The sequence below is a fragment of the Electrona antarctica genome (genome assembly GCF_951216825.1).
Source record: "Electrona antarctica genome assembly, chromosome: 2".
In the NCBI taxonomy this organism is placed as follows: Eukaryota; Metazoa; Chordata; class Actinopteri; order Myctophiformes; family Myctophidae; genus Electrona; species Electrona antarctica.
The window spans coordinates 20,164,530-20,186,807 of NC_136807.1; the positions used below are offsets into that span (position 1 = coordinate 20,164,530).

The following is a 22,278-nucleotide window of genomic DNA, read 5'->3' on the forward strand; positions in this document are numbered from 1 at the left end:
CAGTTAAGCAAAACAGATACAATTGTAAATATAAAGCTGAATAAATATAGACACAACCAGAGCATTGATCAATTAAAGGTGGTGTAAGTGATATTTTCTGTTAAAATAGTGTTAAATAGCTATATTCCCTTAGTAATCATTGCTATAGCTTAGTAGTGTCTCTTTAGTAAACAAAAAATCACACCCGTGTGAAGTGAGGGGCGCTCTTATCATCATACATGTGGTCATACATCATCTCACCTCATCTTTGTCTTCAATTTTGAGTGTTTGTGTGTACACAAACACTCAAAATGAATATTGTCAATGGCATGGCATTAATGTTTGTGTAGGACAAAGTTTGTGTTTGCACACACACGCGCGCACGCAAGCACGCACGCACGCACGCACGCACGCACGCACGCACGCACACACACACACACACACACACACACACACACACACACACACACACACACACACACACACACACACACACACACACACACACACACACACACACACACACACACACACACACACACACACACACACACACACTAAAAGCTGGACATATATGGGCAGGGCTATCGCCCCTCAAAAATACATATTCAGGGAGGGACCAATTTCATCCAATCATGCATACAGAATACAGGATACACAACTTCACAAATTTGAAGTGATTAAATGCAAAAAAAAATAGAAGACTGTAAGACTATACAATTGAAGCTGATGAATGTGTTCTCTTCTGACTGAATATTGGTGACCCATCTGAAAATGTATTAATACAGTTATTAAAGAGCGGGGCAGACCCGAACAAACACTTAATAATTACCAGCATAATTTTATTATGGAGCTTTAACCAAAAACGTTTTGTTTGAATAAAACACATTCCTTACATCACCTTAACGGTAGTCTTTAAAATATGATTTTGTTAAAATACCTTCTGGTATGGTTCTAGAATTAAAGACTATTGTTTTGATTTGACAACACTGCCACCCAGAGACAGCAACCTGTAGTGCAACATGCATAACCGACCTTTCCAATATGGCTCCCTGCTTCGGCCGCTCGTGAGTCCGTTCCAAAGTCAGACTGTGTCTATGCCTCTATGGTCTGTGTGTGTGTGTGACAACAAACATATCAGCAGGCAACACGATCATCTAATAAACCATCATCATGCGAAAGCGTTTCGCTGTTAGCTGGTGCTTCTTCGCGTAAGAATAATCAATATGCAACCATTCATCATCCATCTCATGATGCTGGAAAAGAAAAACGTTTCTACGTCAGAGTCTGTGTTGGAGCCACGTGTACAGGAAGTATACTGTAGCATCTGATCAGTGATCTGACAGCTTGCTGTTGGTTTGTTTGGCTCTGTGATGGACGGTTGACATGAACCACCTAGTCAACTGGACACTTTGCTAGCCAAACATCTCCTTGTATTCATCAGAAGTTTGTTGTTAAGTCGGAGTGCGTCAGCAGCGTCACTGCCAGGTTGGTTGTCCTCTTCACCTTACGTCATGTATTTAATAATAGCAGATGCTATTTGTTAGCCGGGTGTTAGCGATGCGCGTAATTTACGACATTGATTGACTAACCCGAGCAGTTAGCGTTAGCAGTGTTTAGCTGTCGTGATAGCTGGTTTTCTGGCATGGATCACCCATTTTATAAGTGAAACTTTCGTCGTGTAACGTATATATTATTGCTATCTACAACGTCACATTTGATGAATGAAGCTTTGATGAAGAGATGATCCGTAGTCACAACATTGTTGGATAAAGATGCATTATTGTATGAGAAATGCCTCTAGAAGTATAATATTTTGTTATGTAACTTGTGTTGTCTCTATTCTCTATCACCAACTCAGGGGGTCTGGGTCAATATAGAAGCACCATGGCCAATTTAAGGCACCTGGTTGTGTTGTATGTGCTGCTCCACGCCATGGATGTCCATGCACGACCAGCCAACATGTCAGCCCTAAGAGAAAAGCATCCAACAGGCAAGGATGAGAATGAGATACTGCCCCCCGACCACCTGAATGGGGTAAAGTTGGAGATGGATGGCCACCTTAACAAGGACTTTCATCAGGAGGTGTTCCTAGGCAAAGATATGGAGGAGTTTGAGGAGGACTCTGAGCCAAGGAGGAACCGTAAAAAGCTAATTGACATCTTCACCAAGTAAGATATTCACTTACTTTACTTTAATGTTTTAAATCCACCCCCTCCCCTATTGTAATCACCTCGTCTTGTGGTGGACATTTTGGTCAAAATATATCTTGCCACAGACATTGATTGATTTAAATATTTATTAACAGTTTGCAGAATTACAGTACATTTCAAGCACAAACTCAATACAAAGGCTGTTAACTGTGAGTGGACGACCCAATTAAGCATTACACTTGTTTACAATAGGGTCCACCATGTTCAATTCATCAAAACATTTAGAGACGTACAAATAGACACTTCTATATAGACAAAGAACAGAACAGGAGGCTGACATTCAGTAATTGGGTCTTATGATCAAAATAAGAACATTATAACGGTGTGTAAAACAGAAGATCTATGTTGAAAATGGTTCTCATACTGGCTTCATTCCTGACATTGATGGAGCACTTCAGCCTCATCTTCGTACGGTTTGTCCTCCTCACTAATGCTCAGTGTAACTATGTTGACATGACTTCTCACAAAACGGAAGCCTGTGCAATGTTCCTGAACTGGTTATGAGTCATGCCTCAAGTCATGACACACTGTGATGCCTTGTTTTGATTTGAGTGTGCACTCTGGACTGCAGCGCTCACGGCTGTCTTCCACAACACTGCACTGTTGTCCACTGTTACGTACAGTATGCTGTCAGCTGTCGTGACAATTAGCCCTTCGCTAAACACCACCCCATAAAGTGATTGTCCAATGCCAATCCAAATAGTTTAGCAACCGTTACTATGCAGGGCAAGCTTTTGTCACCTCATAGCTGTCAATGTTATTTTGCATGGCTGTGTTGTTGTTGGACACCTACACAGCTTAATGTTGGGAAAGTTACACGACTGACCCACCCATGTGATGGCAATAATACCCTACTAATGACCGTAGTCTTACCGTGCAACATGAAAACTCCTGTCGGACAGTCGTTAAAGTTGATTGTTGGATACTGTTTCTCCCTCTGTCATTTCCTCGTATTTCTAGTTTATTGAAATAATGTCATGCACATTTGTCCAGTGCATAGCCTACTGCAGGCCTGGTTGACTAGATTTAGAAGACATTTTGATGCTCTTGCTATTGAAATGATTGGATAAATCCCATCATTTAACATGCATCTCAATGGGTGAGAAGGACAGCTTGCCCTGTCTCCTCGCTGCTAACAGGGACTTGGCGAAGGGCTAATTCCTTTGTGTGCATCACACACTTGGGTCAAGCTGTCCAATTTAAACATACAAACTTAGGTGTGTATGCACTTATTCTGTTATGGTTTACTAGATTATATTTTTGAATAATATGTTCTCTGTTGTATACCGGTAGTAACAGTTGTAGTAACAGTTGTCTTCTCAGTGAATCAGTTCCCTAATGATATAATTTCACATACTGTTTAATAATAGTTGTGTAGTGCCCAGCACCACAGAGTTACAGACATGTTCTTTCTTAACGTGTGTGTGTGACTGTGTGTGTGTGTGTGTGTCCGCCCGCCCGCCCCACAGCATTGGTATTGCAAAAGAGGCTGCATACACAATGACATTATGCATTGATCTTCAAGAACATTGTGTCTTCCCAAAGGCTTTGAATGGATATTTAGTAGACTAATGGTTTGTCCACCTTGCAAAAAAGTTCCTCAAGAGGTGAGGTACTAGATGTTAGTATAACAGGTCCCACATGTACAGGTACTGTATTTGCCTGTGGGCTTGGTTGCATAATCAGTCTTTAAGGGGCAGGTTGTTCTGACTTATAGATAAATCACAGCGGACACTCAAACCTACTCCACCTGTGTTTCTGAAATACGGTCAGGATTGATCTCATGGCTATATACTGTATTGTAAACATTTCTCCTTTTATAAGATATACAATAGCAAAGTCGTGTCATTATTATGGCTTGGAAGCTGATTCATACAGAGGCAATAGCCTCAGTCTTATTTTCGTTTTTTAGCCTAATCCTCTTCTGTTGCTTGACAAATTTAATTTAACCCTATATGGTAATGGTTACGGTAAGCTTCACTTACATGCATTAGCATTGAGCACATTTCAAACAAAAGCTGCAGATTTCAAACTGCACAGTATCCATGTGTAAATCCGGGGAATATACAAATGTAACCAATTGGGGCAGTGCAATTATTTTGGTACTTAAGAAAAATCTTATCTTGTCTATGGCAGTGGTTCTCAATTTTTTTCTATTCATGTCACCCCTGTAAATTACTATTTCATCCAAGGCACCCTGAGTTACATTGTTACTTTATAGCACTCTACATTTGTCATATTATGGTACTTACTTGAGAGAATAAACTTAAATTATTTAGAACAGATTGAAAATAACTTCATGCTTAACTAAAAAATACATTGCATGGATGCACCTGGGACGTATCCTCAGTGATGTTTCCTGAGGTCAACGGGGTTTCGGGTCTACCAACATCATACCCCTCACTCAGGCGACCCAGCCGGGGTTGATCAAATCCCGACTTCCGTCTCAGTAGCTACCCTCGATCAGTCCATCAGGGATAATCCGTTGCTCCGGAACTACTCTTCCGGGACTGGGAGAACCAAATTCTGGTGCGTGGAAGGACTAGGCTCTGTGGGTTAACATTTACTCACTTACTTGAACCTGTGGTCAATTAGGAAATAAAGGGGTCAGAGGCACTACTTCAAAGGTAGTGGTGTTTGTACTTTAATACATGAGTGAGTGGACAAGGGAGATGTACATTCAGTACGCACAGTACTGTGCGTACTGAATGTAGGACAAGTAGGACAAGCTGTACCAGAAACAATAGCTATCAGGCCTAAAAGAGACAATGTGACTCTTTCGTCAAGTATAACATTATGTATCTTAGGGCACAGATGAATAACCTAAGATGAACAACATAAAGTAAATGTACAGTACCATGTATGTATACCTGTATGTACATCCCTGCATACAATAAGTCATGCCCACTTGCCTGAAAAAAATGATCGTGTGTGTGTGTGTGTGTGTGTGTGTGTGTGTGTGTGTGTGTGTGTGTGTGTGTGTGTGTGTGTGTGTGTGTGTGTGTGTGTGTGTGTGTGTGTGTGTGTGTGTGTGTGTGTGTGTGTGTGTGTGTGTGTGTGTGTGTGTGTGTGTGTGTGTGTGTGTGTGTGTGTGTGTTATATTTTTTTACTTTCTGGGACTGTGAGATAAAATAAATCTCAAATACATTTGTATGCCAAATACCTACATAGCTATGAAGCTAAGTGTAGCAACAGTGAAAACAGCTTATTTTACATTCCACAGAACAGATGTTCAGGTGTTTAGACAGATATCTCGTGTTGTGTTTATAGATTGTTCTGTTGCATCCCCACTCCAACCTGAAAGCAGACTCCACCTGCCCGAAAGTTGCCCGAAAGGGGCAGGTGGGCAACCCTTAGTGTCAATGCCTGACTAACAGTCTGCTATCCCCGCTCACTCAGGGTGGATCTGAACAGAGACAGGAGTGTGAGTGCCAAGGAGATGCAGCGCTGGATCATGGAGAAGACTGAGGAGCATTTCCAAGAGGCTGTAAAGGAGAACAAGCTGAGTTTCCGTGCAGTTGACCCAGATAAAGATGGTGAGAGAGAGACATTAAACAGGCATTGCTAAGGTCATTGACCATTATATATTGTAGCTTTTGATTGCCATGTGAGCGAAAGGGTTTACTTAGTTTTCATCTATAGAAAAGTAGTCTTGCGACAGCTATTCCACAATCTCTGAATGCTATATAGAGTCTGGAACTACACCTCCTGAAATCTGAGTAAGGAAGCTGCCATTTCCGTTCATGAAAATATTTTAAAATATCTTTAGATCTTTTTTTTTTATTATTTGTATTTGTGCTAATAATCAAGCTATATATGTTTAGCTGATTTCTATTTATATTAGGATAAAATTGCGTGAAGACAAAACAGAAGTGGGGAAGAGGCTTTATATTTTACACATGATCAGAGCTTCCGTTCTCCAGACTGTATGACGGAAGCATTTGAAAATTGCGAGAGGCAACATTCTGGCCACACAAGACTAGGCAGCAAGGGTTCTGAAATTGTTTGAGGACCCTGATATAGGTAACACTGTCAATATCGTGATGGCCAAACCGCTTCGTTGTGTCTCAAACTGCCTCAAAATTATGCTTTCTCCTCAACTGAAGGTCACGTTACATGGGACGAATACCGGGTGAAATTCCTGGGCAGCAAAGGATTCAACGAGAAAGAAGTTGCTGAGAAAATAAAAAATAACGAAGATGTGAAGGTGGACGAGGAAAGTAAGTAAGAACATAACATACAGTATGTAAGAACTTGTTTTAAGAGCGGATTTGCTAGTTTTTATGTTTATTTTGTTGACAAAGCTTAGTTTTAGTTTAGTTTTTATTAGTTTTAGTTTTTTTTTTCAGATGCAGGATTCAGAAAGGTCAGAGTAAGTAGGCCTATTGTGTAATAAAAACTCAACAAAAGATAGAATTTAAAACATATATTCAGTTACTGTTGTTAATGAGAAACTCAAATCATTTCAGTTAGTTTTAGTTAGTTTTGTAAACTTGCAATACAAAATAAAAATAATTTCAGTAATCGTTTTTGTTTTTATTATGGTTTTTATCTAGTTTAGTTTTTGTTATTTTGTTAGTTTTCGTTAGCTATTATAACCTTGCTGCGTACAAGCAAATGAGTAATGCAAATCTCCCCAATTAAATGGGCCATTCTATTTGTAAGAGCCATTTCTTTTCTATTAATTTTATTTCTACACTTGATGATGATGTCAAGGCCAAGGTGTTGGCCACTTGGCCTTGTCTATATGAGGAAGTGGCTTACAAGGCACAGGTGTTACTGAAGTGAAAGAGGCAAACAGTTTGACTGTATTGTGGGAACAAAGACTGTCAATTTGTACGTTGTTAACCTGCTGAAGTGACGGTAAATAAATACCCTTTCAATTAAAACGAAGTCAACGTTTGGACATCAGTTTTTTGTTTTTTATTTTACACGTCTAAACTAGATCTCGGTTTCAGCAACCAGCCAGTGGTGTCAAGTTCAGGACTGACACTACACTATTAATGAAGTGTGTATGTTATTAGTTCAGAATAGAAGCGTGGAGCTGAGGCAGCAGTAAAGAATTCACTGACCATATTTGCTCTGTGTATTTCATGCACAACGCTCATTTAGCATAGTTTATTTGATTGGTTTTGTTCAGGATATGAACTTGTGGTGTGGATATCCGGTTGTTCTTTCAATGTGGGGCACAATGATGTTGAGTCGTACTAATGATTTTGTATCGTATCTTGTGTGTTTTCTCTGTCTTTGCAGCCCAGGAGGTCCTGGAAAGCCTGAAAGACCGATGGTTCCAGGCAGACGACCCCCCGGCAGACCAACTGTTGAATGAGCAGGAGTTCCTCTCCTTCCTTCACCCTGAGCATAGCCGAGGCATGCTCAAATACATGGTGAAGGAGATTGTTCGTGACCTAGGTATGGTTCATATATAGATTACGTGTGATGTACTGTACAGTACACCTGCCTGCATGCCACTATTTATTAATCTAGTACAGTAATACAAGCCGTAGTTGCTCTTAGGAGCAGTGTGAGCTTAATGATTATGGGTGTTTTGGAGCGTAGGCCTAACTACGGTAATAAAGTACTAATCATAAAAAAGAGCATAGGCCTATGATGATGAGGATGAGGCCCAGAGACGGATGTGTTTGGTGTGCTTTGTTATACAGACCAAGACGGTGATAAGAAGTTGACTCTGTCTGAGTTCATCTCCCTGCCCATGGGCACTGTGGAGAACCAGCAGGCACAGGACATTGACGATGACTGGGTCCGGGAGAGGAAGAAGGAGTTTGAGGAGGTCATTGATGCGGATCATGACAACATCGTAACGATGGATGAACTGGAGGTATGTGCCTCTGCGTTTTGCCTGCATGCAAAGAGATGCATAAGAGAGGCTTCTGCTACCATGGGTTATATGCACACAGAATAACTTCCTACTTCTAGGCCCCTTCCCTACTTCCTTACCGATGATACTAAACAAGGACCCGCATAACTGAGAGTGCTGTGTAAATGTAAGGGTCCATTTGGTTCCATTTATACACTCTCAGAGTTACAGATCTGTACGGGGCCATTTGGAACCCACTCAATGACACTTTAAACTCTTTGTTAGACCAGAATGGAACAGAGCCTTCATTACTATCATCGGTAACACCTGGAAGGAAGTTGGGAAGTCCTTTCCAAAATGGTGTGTGCATAGAGCCCATAAACCTGTATGGGACCTATGCACACACCATTTTGGACAGTATACTTATACTGTATACAGTATACTTTTCTTTTTTTTCTCTACTCTTTTTCATCCCTGACCTCACATCCTTCTCTCTGTGTCTCCGTCTCCCCCTGCTGGTCAGGAGTACATGGACCCAATGAACGAGTACAACGCGCTGAACGAGGCCAAGCAGATGATTGCCGTGGCAGACGAGAACCAGAACCACAACCTGGAGCTGGAGGAAATTCTCAAGTACAGTGAATACTTTACTGGCAGCAAGCTCATGGACTACGCCAGGAATGTTCACGAGGAATTCTGAAAGTCCCCCTTCCAACCCTGCCCTACCCTCAGTAAGCGGGCCGTGTTGTGAAAGCCTAGCCCCTCCGGCCTGCTCCACCGTTGACTCAAATGCATTGAAACACCCTTCCTCTCCTTTGTCATTAAGTTAACCGTTGCCTTGGCCCTGCCCTCTGTGTGTGCCGTTGGACTCACTTTGTATGAATGGTAATTTTTGGGCTCTTGAACGCATTTAAGATGCTGCCGCGTCGTCTCAAAAATGTGTTTGTGTTGATATATTGTGAAATGTGCGTGTGTGTGTATATGAGGAACTTCAAACAAGATTAGAGCTGTGTATATGAGGAACTTCAAACAAGATTAGAGCTGTCCCTTTCCTAGTGCAGTAATGAGAAAGGCACAACAAGGTCCATTATTTGTACCGTAGGATGTAATGTTTGTACCACAAACTCATTCATATTAGCGGAGATAATTGTATACAATGTAAATATTCATTCACATCTCTCCATGCTTGTCAGATGGAATGACTGAGAGTAAATTTTAATATAATGCTGCTTAAAGGAGATTGTCCTTACAGAGATGTCACTTGCAGTTAAAAGGTGAAGCACAATTGTTTCAGTACCACTGCTTTCTCCATAGTTGCAGTTGATCTATCATTCAGGTGATCTTAGAAGTTGTTTTGACAGTAGATGGTATCCGTCCTCACAAACTTACAGACAAGGTATAATAGATAATAATAGATGCTTCATTTTAAAGAGCTTTAACCTACGGTATAAATAAAATAATTAGATTTACGGTAGACTGTTTCAGTTCGGTGTACTCTACCTATTAGTTTATAGCACTAGGGAGAACTGGAAATTAGTTTCTTTAATCGCAATATCAAACCGTATGAAACTGTCGAACACTTTCCAACAAAATTGGAATTTGAAGTCTTCTTTATTCTATTTTATTTTTTATTTTTTTTGCTTCTCATTCAGAAACTTGTCATGGTAGTTAATGCTTATCAGGGATGTTTAATGGTTACCTTGACAGTTACCTTGTTTATTTGTACATGCTTGATTCAGTATACAGTCATGTACCGTACCTTGTGTTTCGACATGCTTTGCTTGTGCAAACTAAAGACTGATTCGTGCTCTGGTGAAAGTGTCAGGTGATGTGTCGCTAAACAAGACGTGGTCTAATCACGGGCCACGGCCTGGCTTCCTTGTGGATCTTGGACTTCATCTGGCCAATCTGACGTTGGTCATAACCATATTTGGGCAAATGTTTAGCTCAAACCAAACTACATTGACTTCCACTATAAACATAATGTCTAAAACTTTAAAGAATATTCATAATATGAAGAAGTATTGGGGGAGGTCCTTCCTTGGCATACTGGCAGTGTGAACATGAAAGTTGGCTCTGATCAGTCCAGTGGTTAGTGAGATTAGCAGTGGGCATGTATGGTGCCACACAAAGACCCTCTTCCAGATGGCTTGCACCATGTGAACCACAAAAAACAAGTATCTATTGAAAATGTGCAAAATGTTATTTTATTGAAGCGACACATTGTCCGACACTACTGTAAAACAAGCTTAAGTAATCTGCATTCCTCAGTTATGTTGCATTTTACAATATCCTGTGGAGTGCTGTTTGGATCACACAGAGGTCCTCTGTTGGTCCTTTCTTGTAAGATAAGATTTATGATAATGGAATGTTACACAGCTTTATAAAACTGTATTGCAATTTTATTGTAAACAAATATTTCCTATCAATCACTGAGCACCTGGTTTTCTTAACGGCTGGTTAATCAAAGATTGGACTATTGACGTATTTGGTATGATTTTGTAATATTTCAGCTGGACAGGGTTGGACGCGGTACCCCCCAGATGGTCCTCCAATACCTTGATGGCATGGAATTTGAACCTGCAAACTGTCTAGACGGGTCCACAGCTGCCAAGTAAAGGAATAAATGAAATGCTACTGTATATTAAAATTGGCTAATAATAATGGGAGGCCAGGGCCGGTGGACCATGACATGGTGTCACTTTGACATACCGTAACTAAACCCGCCCTGGGGGGGAGAAGCGACCTCGGGTCGCACGCACACTGCCTGGGTGACGGCCCAGACTGCTGGGCGAGCGCTGGTGCTTTGGCATGGGGGGTCAGATCAACATTATTCTGTACTGGCCATATTTGGAGTGTGTCTTGAGTCTACAGGGTTTGATGAGGTCAGATCAACATAAGGAATGTCAGATCAGGTCAGCTCCATACTGTATATGGAGATAAGGGTGGCAGCAGGAGCAGTGTCTTGAGTGTACAGGGTTTGATGAGGTCTGGCCATATATGGAGTGTGTCTTGAGTGTACAGGGTTTGATGAGGTGGCTGGTGGGGCCAGAGGAACGAACGGGGAGGCAGGGCGCCCGGGAACGCACGGCCAACTGGTATGACACGACTTATGTTTATTGACATTACTGGCCATGGTACTGAAATGATATTGACAAAGATACTGACGTGCTGCTGACCATAAAACATAAAACTTTTTGGCAGTAATCCATCAGCTGTACCAACCGCTGTACAGTACCTTTACTAGTCTACTGTAAGCTAATTAATGCTTCTTCAGGCAGCACATTAGGCTTATTCATGCATGTGTTTTTAAATTGATCCTAGGTTATACAAATAATTACTAAACAAATTGATTTGAAAAGATTTTTATTGCGTATATATGTACGTGTTACGGTTAATTTTATATTCTATGTAATGTAGTACACAGCAGGATTGTAAAAACCATCACCAAACCAATGATTTCTTCAGTTACAGTACATATTGAACATCAATTCATATTTTCATGGATCATCTTTATCGGATTTAATGCTTTACCATGTGAATTCAAAAACCATTTGACCTAAATGGGTTTACTACAGTACAGTGTGAGACACCCAATCAGATTTTTCATGTGCACGCTTTCACATATAACATCACTTCACAAGACAAGAAGAGCCTTTACAGTTTCTCCACTACCATTATGATTCATAATATATAATGTATGATTGTTGCACAAATTAAAATAACATGACATTGCACTGCACCCCCTCCCCAAAACACTAGAAAGCTATCATTGGTATGCTTAATTCATAGAGTCCCACAAATAGCCAATCTACAAACTTGTAGATCAGCTATTTTTGGGGCACAACTCTCTTGTACATCAAATTACAAGAGTAAATCTGGCTCTCTTGACACATGCAACCTTAATAATGTTAGCATCACAAGAAAAACAGAATGCGATATTCAGTTTTGAAAACCACACCTAAACCTGCATTGAAATGATTGTATTTTAACATAAATAACATAAATACCAATAATAAGTGACAGACCAATGCGCTAACCGGCTGCTATGCAAATGGCAAACCCTAAAGACCTGCTTTGTAACACTGACACTTCAGCCTACAGTACAGTATAGTTTCTTCATTTGTATCTATACAACTAACTAAACAGACAGCAGACATTCATAAATAAAAAATGTACAACAAAGTCACTGAAGTATATTTAAAGGTAATATTTAACAAAGGAATACATAAATACAAAATAACAATGTAAGAAATAGGCAATAATATGGTAATAAGTTAAGTAAGGCGAGTATGTCGTATGTATGCACACAAGTAGTTTTTAGAGCTGAAGAACATAGTGGAAATGGTATTTCATATAACAATTAAGTTCTAATAATAAAAAAGTAACTCCACTTCATAGATGAGAGCAGCATAAGTTAGTGCTTAACACTCCATTTCCAGACTTCCACTACACACCAATTTGCCATTTATTAACAGTATAATTAATTTAACGTAGCTGTTAACTTTCAACATAAGCACGCAAACAAATGTAAAATAATCAGAATGTTAATAACAATTACTACACAGTAAAATCCTCAAGTGTTCATTTATACATTTGTAACTCTGAGCATGTACAAATGTAACCACATTGACCAGTTATATTTGTACAGTCTGACTTAAATTAACACTCGGGATTTTACATACTATCACAGTCAACTGTATCCAAGCTTGTGCTCAGGTCTGTCTCGGTTTGGTCTCTCCAGCCACAGCGAGCAAGCTCATCGGTTTCTTGTAGCCTCGCTCTTTACAAGTAAGGGTATTGGTTGAGTTTACGCTGATAAGTGGAAGTAGAGCGATGGAACGCCTGCCCCCCCAGTTGATGCTGCTGTTGCTGCTGCTGCTGTTGATGGAGATGATGGTGACTGCTGTACTGGCCAGGAACGTGACTCCCCGTCGTTATGCCACCGCTTTTCTGCAGCAGCCCCAGGGACGAGTAGGCTCCGCCTGCCCTGCAGTGGCGGGTAGAGCCTTGCATCTGGTCCACGGCTTGGGATACGGAGGCTAGGGCGGCCGACGCCGGGTAAGCATACAAGTTGGGGGTGGAAGCGAACAGAGAGGTGTCATGGAGCCGGTAGGGTGCGTGGGAGGTGGCAGGGAGAGGGTACGTTGGCTGTCGTCTGAGGGAGCTGCCGCTGTTGCCTCCTGTTTGGTCATGTGATGATGACATCACAGACTGTTGGACCTGAAACAACAGGGATCGTTTGCCATCAAATCCCAATGCCCTCAATTAGGGATTGAAGATTACCTACCGTACAGACAAGTTAAGTAATCAAGTCAAACAGCTATCACTGCAATAGAATACTTGACAGATACGTGACAGTTGCAATAAAAAAGGCTTTGCCATTACCTGACTAAGGTTAAGAGGTTGAGATCTGCTAGATGCAGCCCGTGGATGTCGATCGTTGCTAAAATCCCCAGAATGGCTGGACTGCTGTGCTGTACTCTTTTTAGATTTTCCAGAACCATTTGCAGTTTGATCTATCATGAAATAATAATTATAATTATAATAATTATAATAATAAAAATATAATAATAATAATATTTTCAACATTAATAGTTAATAGGGTCTAGGACATATGCGTTGTAAGCAATAAACCTTTCCATTCATGCATCCATTTGTCAAACCAAAGCATTCTAAAATTAATTCAATGCAACACAAAAGTGAAATACACTGGGGCATGTATGCAAGTCAAACAGGGGTTGCTTTTAGAGAAATAACATTTTAAGGTCTTTGGGTTTTGGCTGTTTTGATCTCTCTCTTGGTCTTCTGTGTTATGTGATTGTCTTTCCTTCATTAGTACATGATGATGCAACACTAAGGTTGGTGGAAAGCCATGGATTTCTTCTTTATATATGTACATACCGGCAAATATATTTAAAAATATATATGTCTCATGTGTCATTAGGGTATCATATTGTTTACATGCTTCCTTGGTCTCAGAATGTCTCTTTTTACTTTCTGTCTGTTTGTCTTTGTTTTTGTTCTCTCTTTCTGTTAAAAATCAAAAACTAAAGGAAGGTTTTTTTCTTAGGGGTTACACTTTTCAACAAGTACATCCACTACCAAGGTTTTTGTAAAATGTATCAATATTAAGAAATAACTTTGTGGTAACACAGTTACAGTACACAGTTCCTAAATAAAGAATTGCAAAAAAATACAGAGATACTGTACATAGTTTCTGCCCAACAGAAACAATATTATAATAACACTGACGGCTAATGTTCTAAAAGGAGGCCAATTTCCCTCAGGACAGTCGAATTAATCACAAGTGCCATGCAACTCTTCCAAATAAGTGATCACTAGGCAGCACAGTGGCCACGTGGTACAGTACCTGGTGCTGCAGGGGCTTTATGGGCTGAGCCCTCCCCAGCCTGACTCTTCACAGAGGGCATAATGATGGCCATACATTTGGGTTGCTGCGAGCTGGCCTTGGGGCTCCGAGGGCTGCTGGTGGACGAGTCAGAGTCGTGGGAGTCGTGTACTGTCACACAACTGATCACGTTGGCCCGCTGGCTCGTCCCTGAGCTGGGAGGAAGAAATATTGAGACCAAATATAAAATATATATATTTTTTTACTTTCTATACATTTTATTTAGGCTTTTAGATCCAAGTAACCTCACCAGGCACTGGGGTATTTCCTGTCGTCCTCGTCCTCAGAATCGCTGTGGATGGTGATGATGCTGACCGCAGGACTAGGAGTGTCAGAGATGACGATTGGCTGAGACTGGTCCCCAGCGCTGTTGTGGAGAACAGAGGGAACCGACTGCAGCAAAGACACTGGCCTAAACAAGGGCAGAGACGCATCACTCACCCTTATAGACACGCATAAGTACAGGTATATATGCAGAATAATGTTATAGGCTTAGTTACTTTGAGAACAGACATAATAAGATATGCGGATGTGGATTTATGTCTGATACCTGACTCGGCTGTCAGCATGCCGAGCCTTAGATCTCTTGCCCTGCTGGGATCTAGAATGAGCCACTCCTGAGTTGTGGTTCTGAGAGGAGCCGTGTCGCCCCAAGTCTTGCTGGTTGAGGCCATCATACTGGCTGCCATGTCGACCCCTGGCAAGATTTAAATCATAGAGTCATAGAGCTACAGTATGACAACATGTTACCGGTGTGGATCATTGAAAAATCAACCTCATTTTTGTAATATTCACTTTCTGTGTAGATAAACTTATGACACAAACAACAGTTAAAAAACATAATTTAGGGAGAATTAAGTGCACGAAAGAAAAACACTGTTTGTGTGTAAGGACTTTTGGACATGGGACAAAGAAACTGAAGAGGCTCACCTCCAGTTGGATATCTGTTGGTTGTCAGAGAGCGGGGCACCCATGGGCGAGTCAGGAACCACAGCCTGGCTAGTGTTGTGGATGGCCATGCCTGGCATCTGCTGCCACGTGGAGGGAATGAGAATCTGCTGGGTGCCCGTTGGCCAGCCCTGCTGTACATGCATGCACACACACACACACACACACGCACACGCACACGCACACGCACACGCGCACGTGCACGCGCACACACACACACACACACACACACACACACACACACACACACACACACACACACACACACACACACACACACACACACACACACACACGCACACACAAGCAAAACATTTCTCAAAACATTGCAGGCCAGCACTTCAGCAGTGACAGGGCAAGACGTCTGCAATACAGTAGATGCAGTACAAATGATGCCTTGTTCTGAGCAAAGCTAAATTTACGCTTTGACAAAATTAGCTTTTTTCAATTTAAAATAAGTGATTTATTTCATGAATTTCTTGGCTTCAAGCACAAATTACAAAATGGAGAGAAGTTTCTTCCAGATTAATGTTTACAGACAAGCTTGCATTTGCACTTTGCAGACAAATACGATGGTCCACCGTCCATCTGACGTACTTGACAGCCATGAAAACCTCTCCAGCATGCCACAAATAGGATTTGGATAATGAATTCAAGTATAAAAATTTCACAGCAACAATATAATAAAAATATGAAATATAAAGAAATAATTATAACCGGGCACTACGGATGATGGATTAAACAAAAGATTTAAATGACATCACGTGGCCAATACATAAAACTCACTCATCAAAATCATTACCATTCAATGGAAGTGCATTTTACTGCCCAGGAGAAAGGTCAAGAGATTTGCAACATGTAACCCTGATTTATAATTTCGATCTACAAACGGAGCATAGATCATTTTGAATGGAAGGCTGTTGCGAAAACGCGTTAGTGTTCTCAAATTGCATCTGAGTCACTAGTCTTGCATCTTTTATGTTGAGTGGTGCTTTTTCCCCACTTTGGTGGTTTGAGTTAAGGAACATAGATAAAGTTTGAGATAACGATAAGGAAGACACCAAGGTTACAAGGCTGGTCTCCTATGCTGTAATGACATTCACTGATACACAATTTAACATCGCATCCGTGATGCACGGTCAGTGGCCAAAGACAAATCGCTGTCTGCCTTCGTTCAAAATGTACGGTTTGTGTGTGTGTGTCTCACTCAGATCGCACTTGCACTCTCTAGATGTGAGCGTGCCGAAGATGCGCACTTGGCCTGCTCACATAGTGGATCCTACCTGTGTCAACATGCTGGGCTGAATGTGCAAAGGTTGGGAGGACTGGTTCTGAGGTATTAAGGGGACCGAGTTATCCATCCTCACTGGATAACCCGAGTGCTTGTTGGATGTCTGTATACCTACAGTACAAGGAATAAATATAGGCAAATAATGTTCAGTTACAATGTACTTATTGTAAGCACAGATGAATACAGAACAATCTCGGATGTGTGACTCTTCATATACTCGAAAGAGAGATAATGAATTCCCCAATAGGTGTAGTCAATAGGTGTAGTATGTAGTAACACATTAGTTTACACCTGAGAAATGTTTTTATATAAATAAGCAACAATACACCAAAGGCGGGGTCTCACCCTGGATGGTGGGCGGGCATACAATCAGTGTCTGTTGGAAGGGTTCCGTCTGAGTGCAGAGCTGGGTGGGCCTTGTCTGCAGGGGCACACTCTGCTGGGCAAGGCCTGGGATGTTTATGGTGGCCTGCTGGTACAGGCCAGGTTGGTAGTTCAATAGCGGGACGTTACTGCTCAGGGACAGGGACTGGCCACCTGTAGAGGCCATCTGGAAGACATGGCATTCATTTGTAGTCACCATACATTATTATTATTTATTCTCATTTTTATTTCACTTTTAAAGCCTTGCCATTTTAATGTTTTGAATATAAAATTGAAGATTTTCTGAAAACTGGATTTAGAGGATTTTTTTTAAATTGGCGTCTAAATGGGTTAACCGGAGTCACATAATAAATAATTGCAGCTGTTTCTACAGTAAGGTTGATACCAGATTACTGTATACTGTGATTGTAAATATGAGTAACATTTGCATGAGATGAGATTTTTTAATTCACGTGATTAATTTCAATGGATAAAAATGGGACACAAAATAAAATAAATAAAGACAAGTTGAGAAAACGTATGGGAGGAAGTAACTCACCTGGTTGTGCTGGTTTAGTTGGCTACTAAATGTTACAGTGAGGTTGGCGGCTGCACTGGGCGTGTTGCTGCTCGCAAAGATGTTTTTTCCATTCTCAAAGGCGCTGCATCTGCGTTTGCATATGTCCATGTTTTGGAAGCAGGACTTCACACTGAAGGGAGTACAAATAAATCAATATTAGTATATTTTTTAATCTGACCCATTCTGTATGTCAGCTATCCTAGCAGCTCTAAACCATGATGCTAAATCCAGGAGGCGAGACGTGCTCCGCTGTGTTCACTTGGACCGCGTGCGACGTGATGTAGAAATGTCGGAGGTACTGAAAGTAGGTGGGACGAGGTTTTACGATTCTGTCGGAACATGATGACGTTCAGCACGGCGACTCGCCTCGGCCGAAAACAAGCGCTTCCTTAAATCTACACAAACAATAATAGCCTACTGTATAGCTGGTGGGTACAGCTGCTACTTACTGTGAGCTGTGAGGGAAGTGCAGCAGGTGGTTCATAGTGACAAAGGGGTGGTTGAGGGTCTTCATGGGTGTGATGCGTTTTTCTGCATCCAGTGTTAGCATTTTCTTTAGGAGGTCAATGAACTCTCGTCGGTCAGCCTTCTCTGCCAAGATGTCAGTCCCCTCCAGGCTGGTCATGTTAACCTACATATACAGTATACCATTAACAAACACAACACAATGCTGTGGAAGTGTGGATCGTAAAATAGGAGATAAAATAGGTGATAGGTGCTGGTATCACAAGCAATACTGACTCATTCAACTCTTCATAGAATTGTCTGTTAACGCATTATACTGTAATAGCATGTAACCTCCCATAAAAGCACTAAAACAACTGGACAAGTGACGATAATTGTGTTCTTTTTGCAGTCAATTAGTAGTTAGTAGTACTAATGTCATATACTTGAAAATACTTCCCACCAAATGAGGCGTAAATCAACCTACAGTATAAATAATATAACATGAAGCAGCAACAACACTGTATTGAAGTTGAAGTCAATGACAGGAATTCTATCTGAAAATGAACAATAGACTTCTCACCTGCATCATATCATCAAGACAGTTGAAGATGTACTTTCTTGCCTCTTTTGACTTAATCCCCATCTCGGCCTCATGCTCTGCAGATGTCTGCAGAGAAATAAACATCGGGTCTTACCGTCTTAGTATAATTGTGGACTTACAGTATATCATAATTATTGGAGCGATAAAGCTATGATTACTGTGTTGACTAATCCCAGCAGGATAACCTACTTTCAATCTCCAGAGAGGATAGCTTGAGTCAGGGCCTCTGTTGAAGAAGCGGCTGGTCTTTGTTCCCGCACTCAGCAAGTATTCTGCAGGAAGGCCCTGGGTCTGGGAAATGTAGCGAATCTAACCATGCCGACAAACACAAGATATCAGAAGACAAATTAGCAACTTTGGGCATTTAAAAATGGTTGCAAGTTGACTATCAACCTGGTAGATGCCAGTTTTGGAGTTTGAGTGGCTAGTTTGTGAAAGGGAATTATTAAAAGGCAATTAATGTGCTAAACTTACCTACCTAAGCGAAAACATCCTAAACTATCATTATATTTTAGGACATGCATGGGGTTTTCAATCCAGCTGGCAGAGAGGAAAGATTTCAACTGATCTGATTACATGTTTAAACAACAATGTACAAAATAACATCTTACTGTACTCCAAAAGACAATTATTTCTTATCCAGTCTAATGTAAGACAAGTTATTATCAACTGGACATTTACAGCCGCCCTGACATTTACATTGGAGATAGTTTTGTGTGTGTCTGACCTGATCATACTCTGATGCACCAGGATAGAGGGGCCACCCCAAAAACAGTTCAGCAATCACACAGCCCAAAGACCACATGTCGATAGCTTCGCAGAAAGGAAGACCCAGAATGATCTCTGGCGCCCTGCAAACAAACATCACCTTAATTACAGTCTCTTGACCTCTGTGGTACAGAATAGATTAAGTCAATTTAACAGCTAGATCAGTCCATCAAAAACACAGCGACAGGCTCGCATTTATTGGATCTACCTGTAGTAGCGTGACTGAAGATAGGTGGAACAAACTGCTTTAGACACATGGCTGGCTGAGCCGAAGTCAATGACTTTCACTCTGTATGGCTGCCTCAGAGGATCCACCAGCATAATATTCTCAGGTTTCAGGTCGGCGTGAATCAGCCCCAGGCTTTTCAGCTTCATCAGTGCTGTGGCCACCTGCTGCAGAACAGGCCGGATGGACTTGAGGAGGAGAGGGCTAAACTTGCTGTGCTTCAAGAAGTCGTAGAGGTTCTGCTCCAGCATCTCGAACACAAGGCAGGTGTGGTTCTTGTGTTGGAAACACTCATACGATCGTACAAAGTTGAACTCATCTGCATTCTCTGTGCTCAGTCTGCTAAGGATGCTCACCTGTGAGAAGGAGAAAGAAAGGCAAAAGTACTGTATAAGATACAGAGATGTTATTGTATCTTTTACAGTGTTTTTAGGAAACATGAAATACCCATATTTATAGATATTAATGTAGAGAGCACTCAGCACACCAGTTTTTGAACCTGAATTGCGAGCAAAAGCGCTGGCATTCCTCCATTTTTAAGCGAAGAGTACTCACTTCAATTTGACCTTGCCGGGCATACGAGGGATGGTTCTTCAATATTTTAATTGCCACAATCTCGTTTGTGCCACGCTTCCAGCATTTGGCCACCTGACCAAAGGTCCCACGACCCAGGAACTCGAGTACTTCATAGGTGTTGGATACTGAACACAGAATCTCATGCTGCACCAGCTGATAGTCCCCCTCGCTGTGGGAGTTGCTGCTCTTAGTGGTCGAAGTGGAATGTGCTATGGACTGGGCCGTGGTGGTGCCCCCTACACCTCCAGTACGGTTTGAGACCACAGGAGCCGAGAGCTCCTCCAGTATTTGGACACTGTCGCTGCTGTCCACCTCCTCACTTTTCCGCTTCAGGCTGTACTGCTTGTGGTAGAGGTCGCATAGCTGAGAGGATGACTCTGCGTCCTTGACCCGGCGACTGGAGGAAGAGGATGTGGAGGATGAGGAGGGTGGTCCACGAACGCTGCCTGTGCTGTCTGCTGCCCGCACCACCGTTTGCTCACGGGAACCTGCGGTCGGTGGGTGCACCTGGCTAGTGTTGTACATCATGTTAAAGTTGGATCCGGAAGCGGAGGGCACAGACCCCTCATTAGGGCTCTGCTGATAGTAACCATTGTCTCCCAGCTGGTTGCTCCCTTCCCATGCAGGGTTCTCGACCTTGAGCCTCTTTGAACGAGAGTAGGCACTGGAGGACACCGAGGGAGATGAGAACACCTGCAGCTGAGAGGTCATGTCTATGGACACATTTCAGGATAATGAATTAAGTTTCAGGCGAACGAAATATCAACAGTTGGGAATTGTGAGGTTGTTATTCACTAGAGACATGGTGATATAATTATCTCATGAAATCAAACAGATCCCAACACTACCAGAGCTATCCAACATGTAGACAGACAGACAGACAGACAGCACATGGGTGGGCAGATAAACAGACAGACCTTTTTTTATTTGGTTTTGGAGGGGAATTCAGTTGTCACAGCAGCACCGCTTTTTTGATTGATTGAAGTATTAGTTTGCAGAATTACAGTACATTTCAAGCACAACAATACAAAAACTGTTAACAGTGAGTGCACAACCCAAAGCACTAACACTTGTTTACACTTGTTCAATTCATCATAACATTTAGAGACGTACGTACAAATATACACTTATAGCCAAAGAACAGGAAATCGTCATAAAGGAGGTAAAAAGGGAAAAGAAAACATGCAGCGAGCCTTTGTATTGAGTTTGTGCTTGAAATGTACTGTAATTCTGCAAACTGTTAATAAATTCTTCAATCAATCAATCAATCAATCAAGCGAGGGGAAAAGGGGGTGGGTGGGGGATTCAGATTTTACGGGGCTGCAGTTTCGAATTGCTCCGCAGTTAATGAATCATGAACATCCAGCCAATTACTTATTCTGTAGTAGGCTACTTGTCCTATATCCTATACCTTGAAGGCATAGGATAGAGGACAAGTAGGCCTACAGAATAAGTAATTGGCTACTGGATAACACTAGTTAAAATAGGAGGAGTATAGCCTACAATACAATATAAAAGACACTATAACATACAACTATACATAACTATACAACGTAGCTAGCGCGCGGTGGTTAATAGCTCAACTGCATTTTTATGTAAACGTTAATGAGTTCCAAACAGACGTATTACTCCCATTCGTGAATACCTGAATTTATTGATCGAATATGCTGTTGCAGATCTTCCATTTAAGGCCTCTTCATCTTCACGACCAGTCTGTTGCGTTGCTGCTGCTGATCAGCTGAGCTCTTCTCCTGTACATGAGAAGTATATAGCTAATAGTTAGCTATAGCCGTAAATAATATTCCAGTTACTGTACATGCAGTTAAATGATGAATCGGAAATAGCTTATGACTGATAAATTAAAATCTACTTATTGTCAATCACGATATCAAATAGACAAATATAATCAAAACGAACACTGCACGCCTCCAAGATAGACCATCGTCTACAAATCACGAACCATACACAGTAGAGTAGACAGTACTTCCTCCTACCCATCGTATTTTTATTTTGTATTTTTACAGTTGTTACACCCACATGGGTTACTTATTGAATT

At 41.5% G+C, this 22,278-nt stretch overlaps 2 protein-coding genes across 4 annotated transcripts; one reads left to right on the forward strand and one right to left on the reverse strand.

Annotated features, from left to right (window-relative positions):
• Window positions 1–1,075: 1,075 nt before the first annotated feature.
• sdf4 (stromal cell derived factor 4) lies at window positions 1,076–10,439 on the forward strand. Its single transcript, XM_079528828.1, has 7 exons — window positions 1,076–1,467; window positions 1,841–2,150; window positions 5,592–5,728; window positions 6,299–6,412; window positions 7,446–7,604; window positions 7,856–8,031; window positions 8,534–10,439. The coding sequence occupies exons 2-7, from the start codon at window positions 1,867–1,869 to the stop codon at window positions 8,708–8,710; spliced, it is 1,047 nt and encodes a 348-aa protein (XP_079384954.1). The 5' UTR covers window positions 1,076–1,467; window positions 1,841–1,866; the 3' UTR covers window positions 8,711–10,439.
• A 926-nt stretch (window positions 10,440–11,365) lies between these two features.
• On the reverse strand, window positions 11,366–22,163 carry hipk1a (homeodomain interacting protein kinase 1a). Of its 3 annotated transcripts, none has more exons than XM_079495896.1 (16): window positions 21,868–22,163; window positions 20,202–20,935; window positions 19,629–20,002; window positions 19,380–19,503; window positions 18,842–18,961; window positions 18,632–18,718; window positions 18,054–18,235; window positions 17,584–17,734; window positions 17,007–17,211; window positions 16,654–16,772; window positions 15,353–15,501; window positions 14,973–15,119; window positions 14,673–14,834; window positions 14,384–14,577; window positions 13,399–13,529; window positions 11,366–13,233 (listed from the first exon to the last, which is right to left on the reverse strand). In XM_079495896.1, the coding sequence occupies exons 1-16, from the start codon at window positions 21,905–21,907 to the stop codon at window positions 12,796–12,798; spliced, it is 3,357 nt and encodes a 1,118-aa protein (XP_079352022.1). In that variant the 5' UTR covers window positions 21,908–22,163; the 3' UTR covers window positions 11,366–12,795. The 3 variants fall into 3 exon arrangements, with proteins under 3 accessions (XP_079352022.1, XP_079352023.1, XP_079352021.1); XM_079495897.1 differs by having other exon boundaries at window positions 11,366–13,224; window positions 15,353–15,504; XM_079495895.1 differs by having other exon boundaries at window positions 15,353–15,504.
• Window positions 22,164–22,278: the final 115 nt, after the last annotated feature.

Bases quoted from the DNA above. Each gene is read 5' to 3' on its own strand.
- sdf4 (XM_079528828.1), top strand. From the start codon at position 1,867: ATGGCCAATTTAAGGCACCTGGTTGTGTTGTATGTGCTGCTCCACGCC. The intron at 7,605-7,855 runs GTATGGTTCATA...TTTGTTATACAG, and splicing joins GGAGATTGTTCGTGACCTAG to ACCAAGACGGTGATAAGAAG. The intron at 8,032-8,533 runs GTATGTGCCTCT...CCTGCTGGTCAG, and splicing joins TAACGATGGATGAACTGGAG to GAGTACATGGACCCAATGAA.
- hipk1a (XM_079495895.1), bottom strand. From the start codon at position 21,907: ATGGAAGATCTGCAACAGCATATTCGATCAATAAATTCAG. The intron at 19,504-19,628 runs GTAGATCCAATA...GTTTGTTTGCAG, and splicing joins CTTCAGTCACGCTACTACAG to GGCGCCAGAGATCATTCTGG. The intron at 15,120-15,352 runs GTGAGCCTCTTC...AAATCTTGCCAG, and splicing joins CAACAGATATCCAACTGGAG to GGGTCGACATGGCAGCCAGT.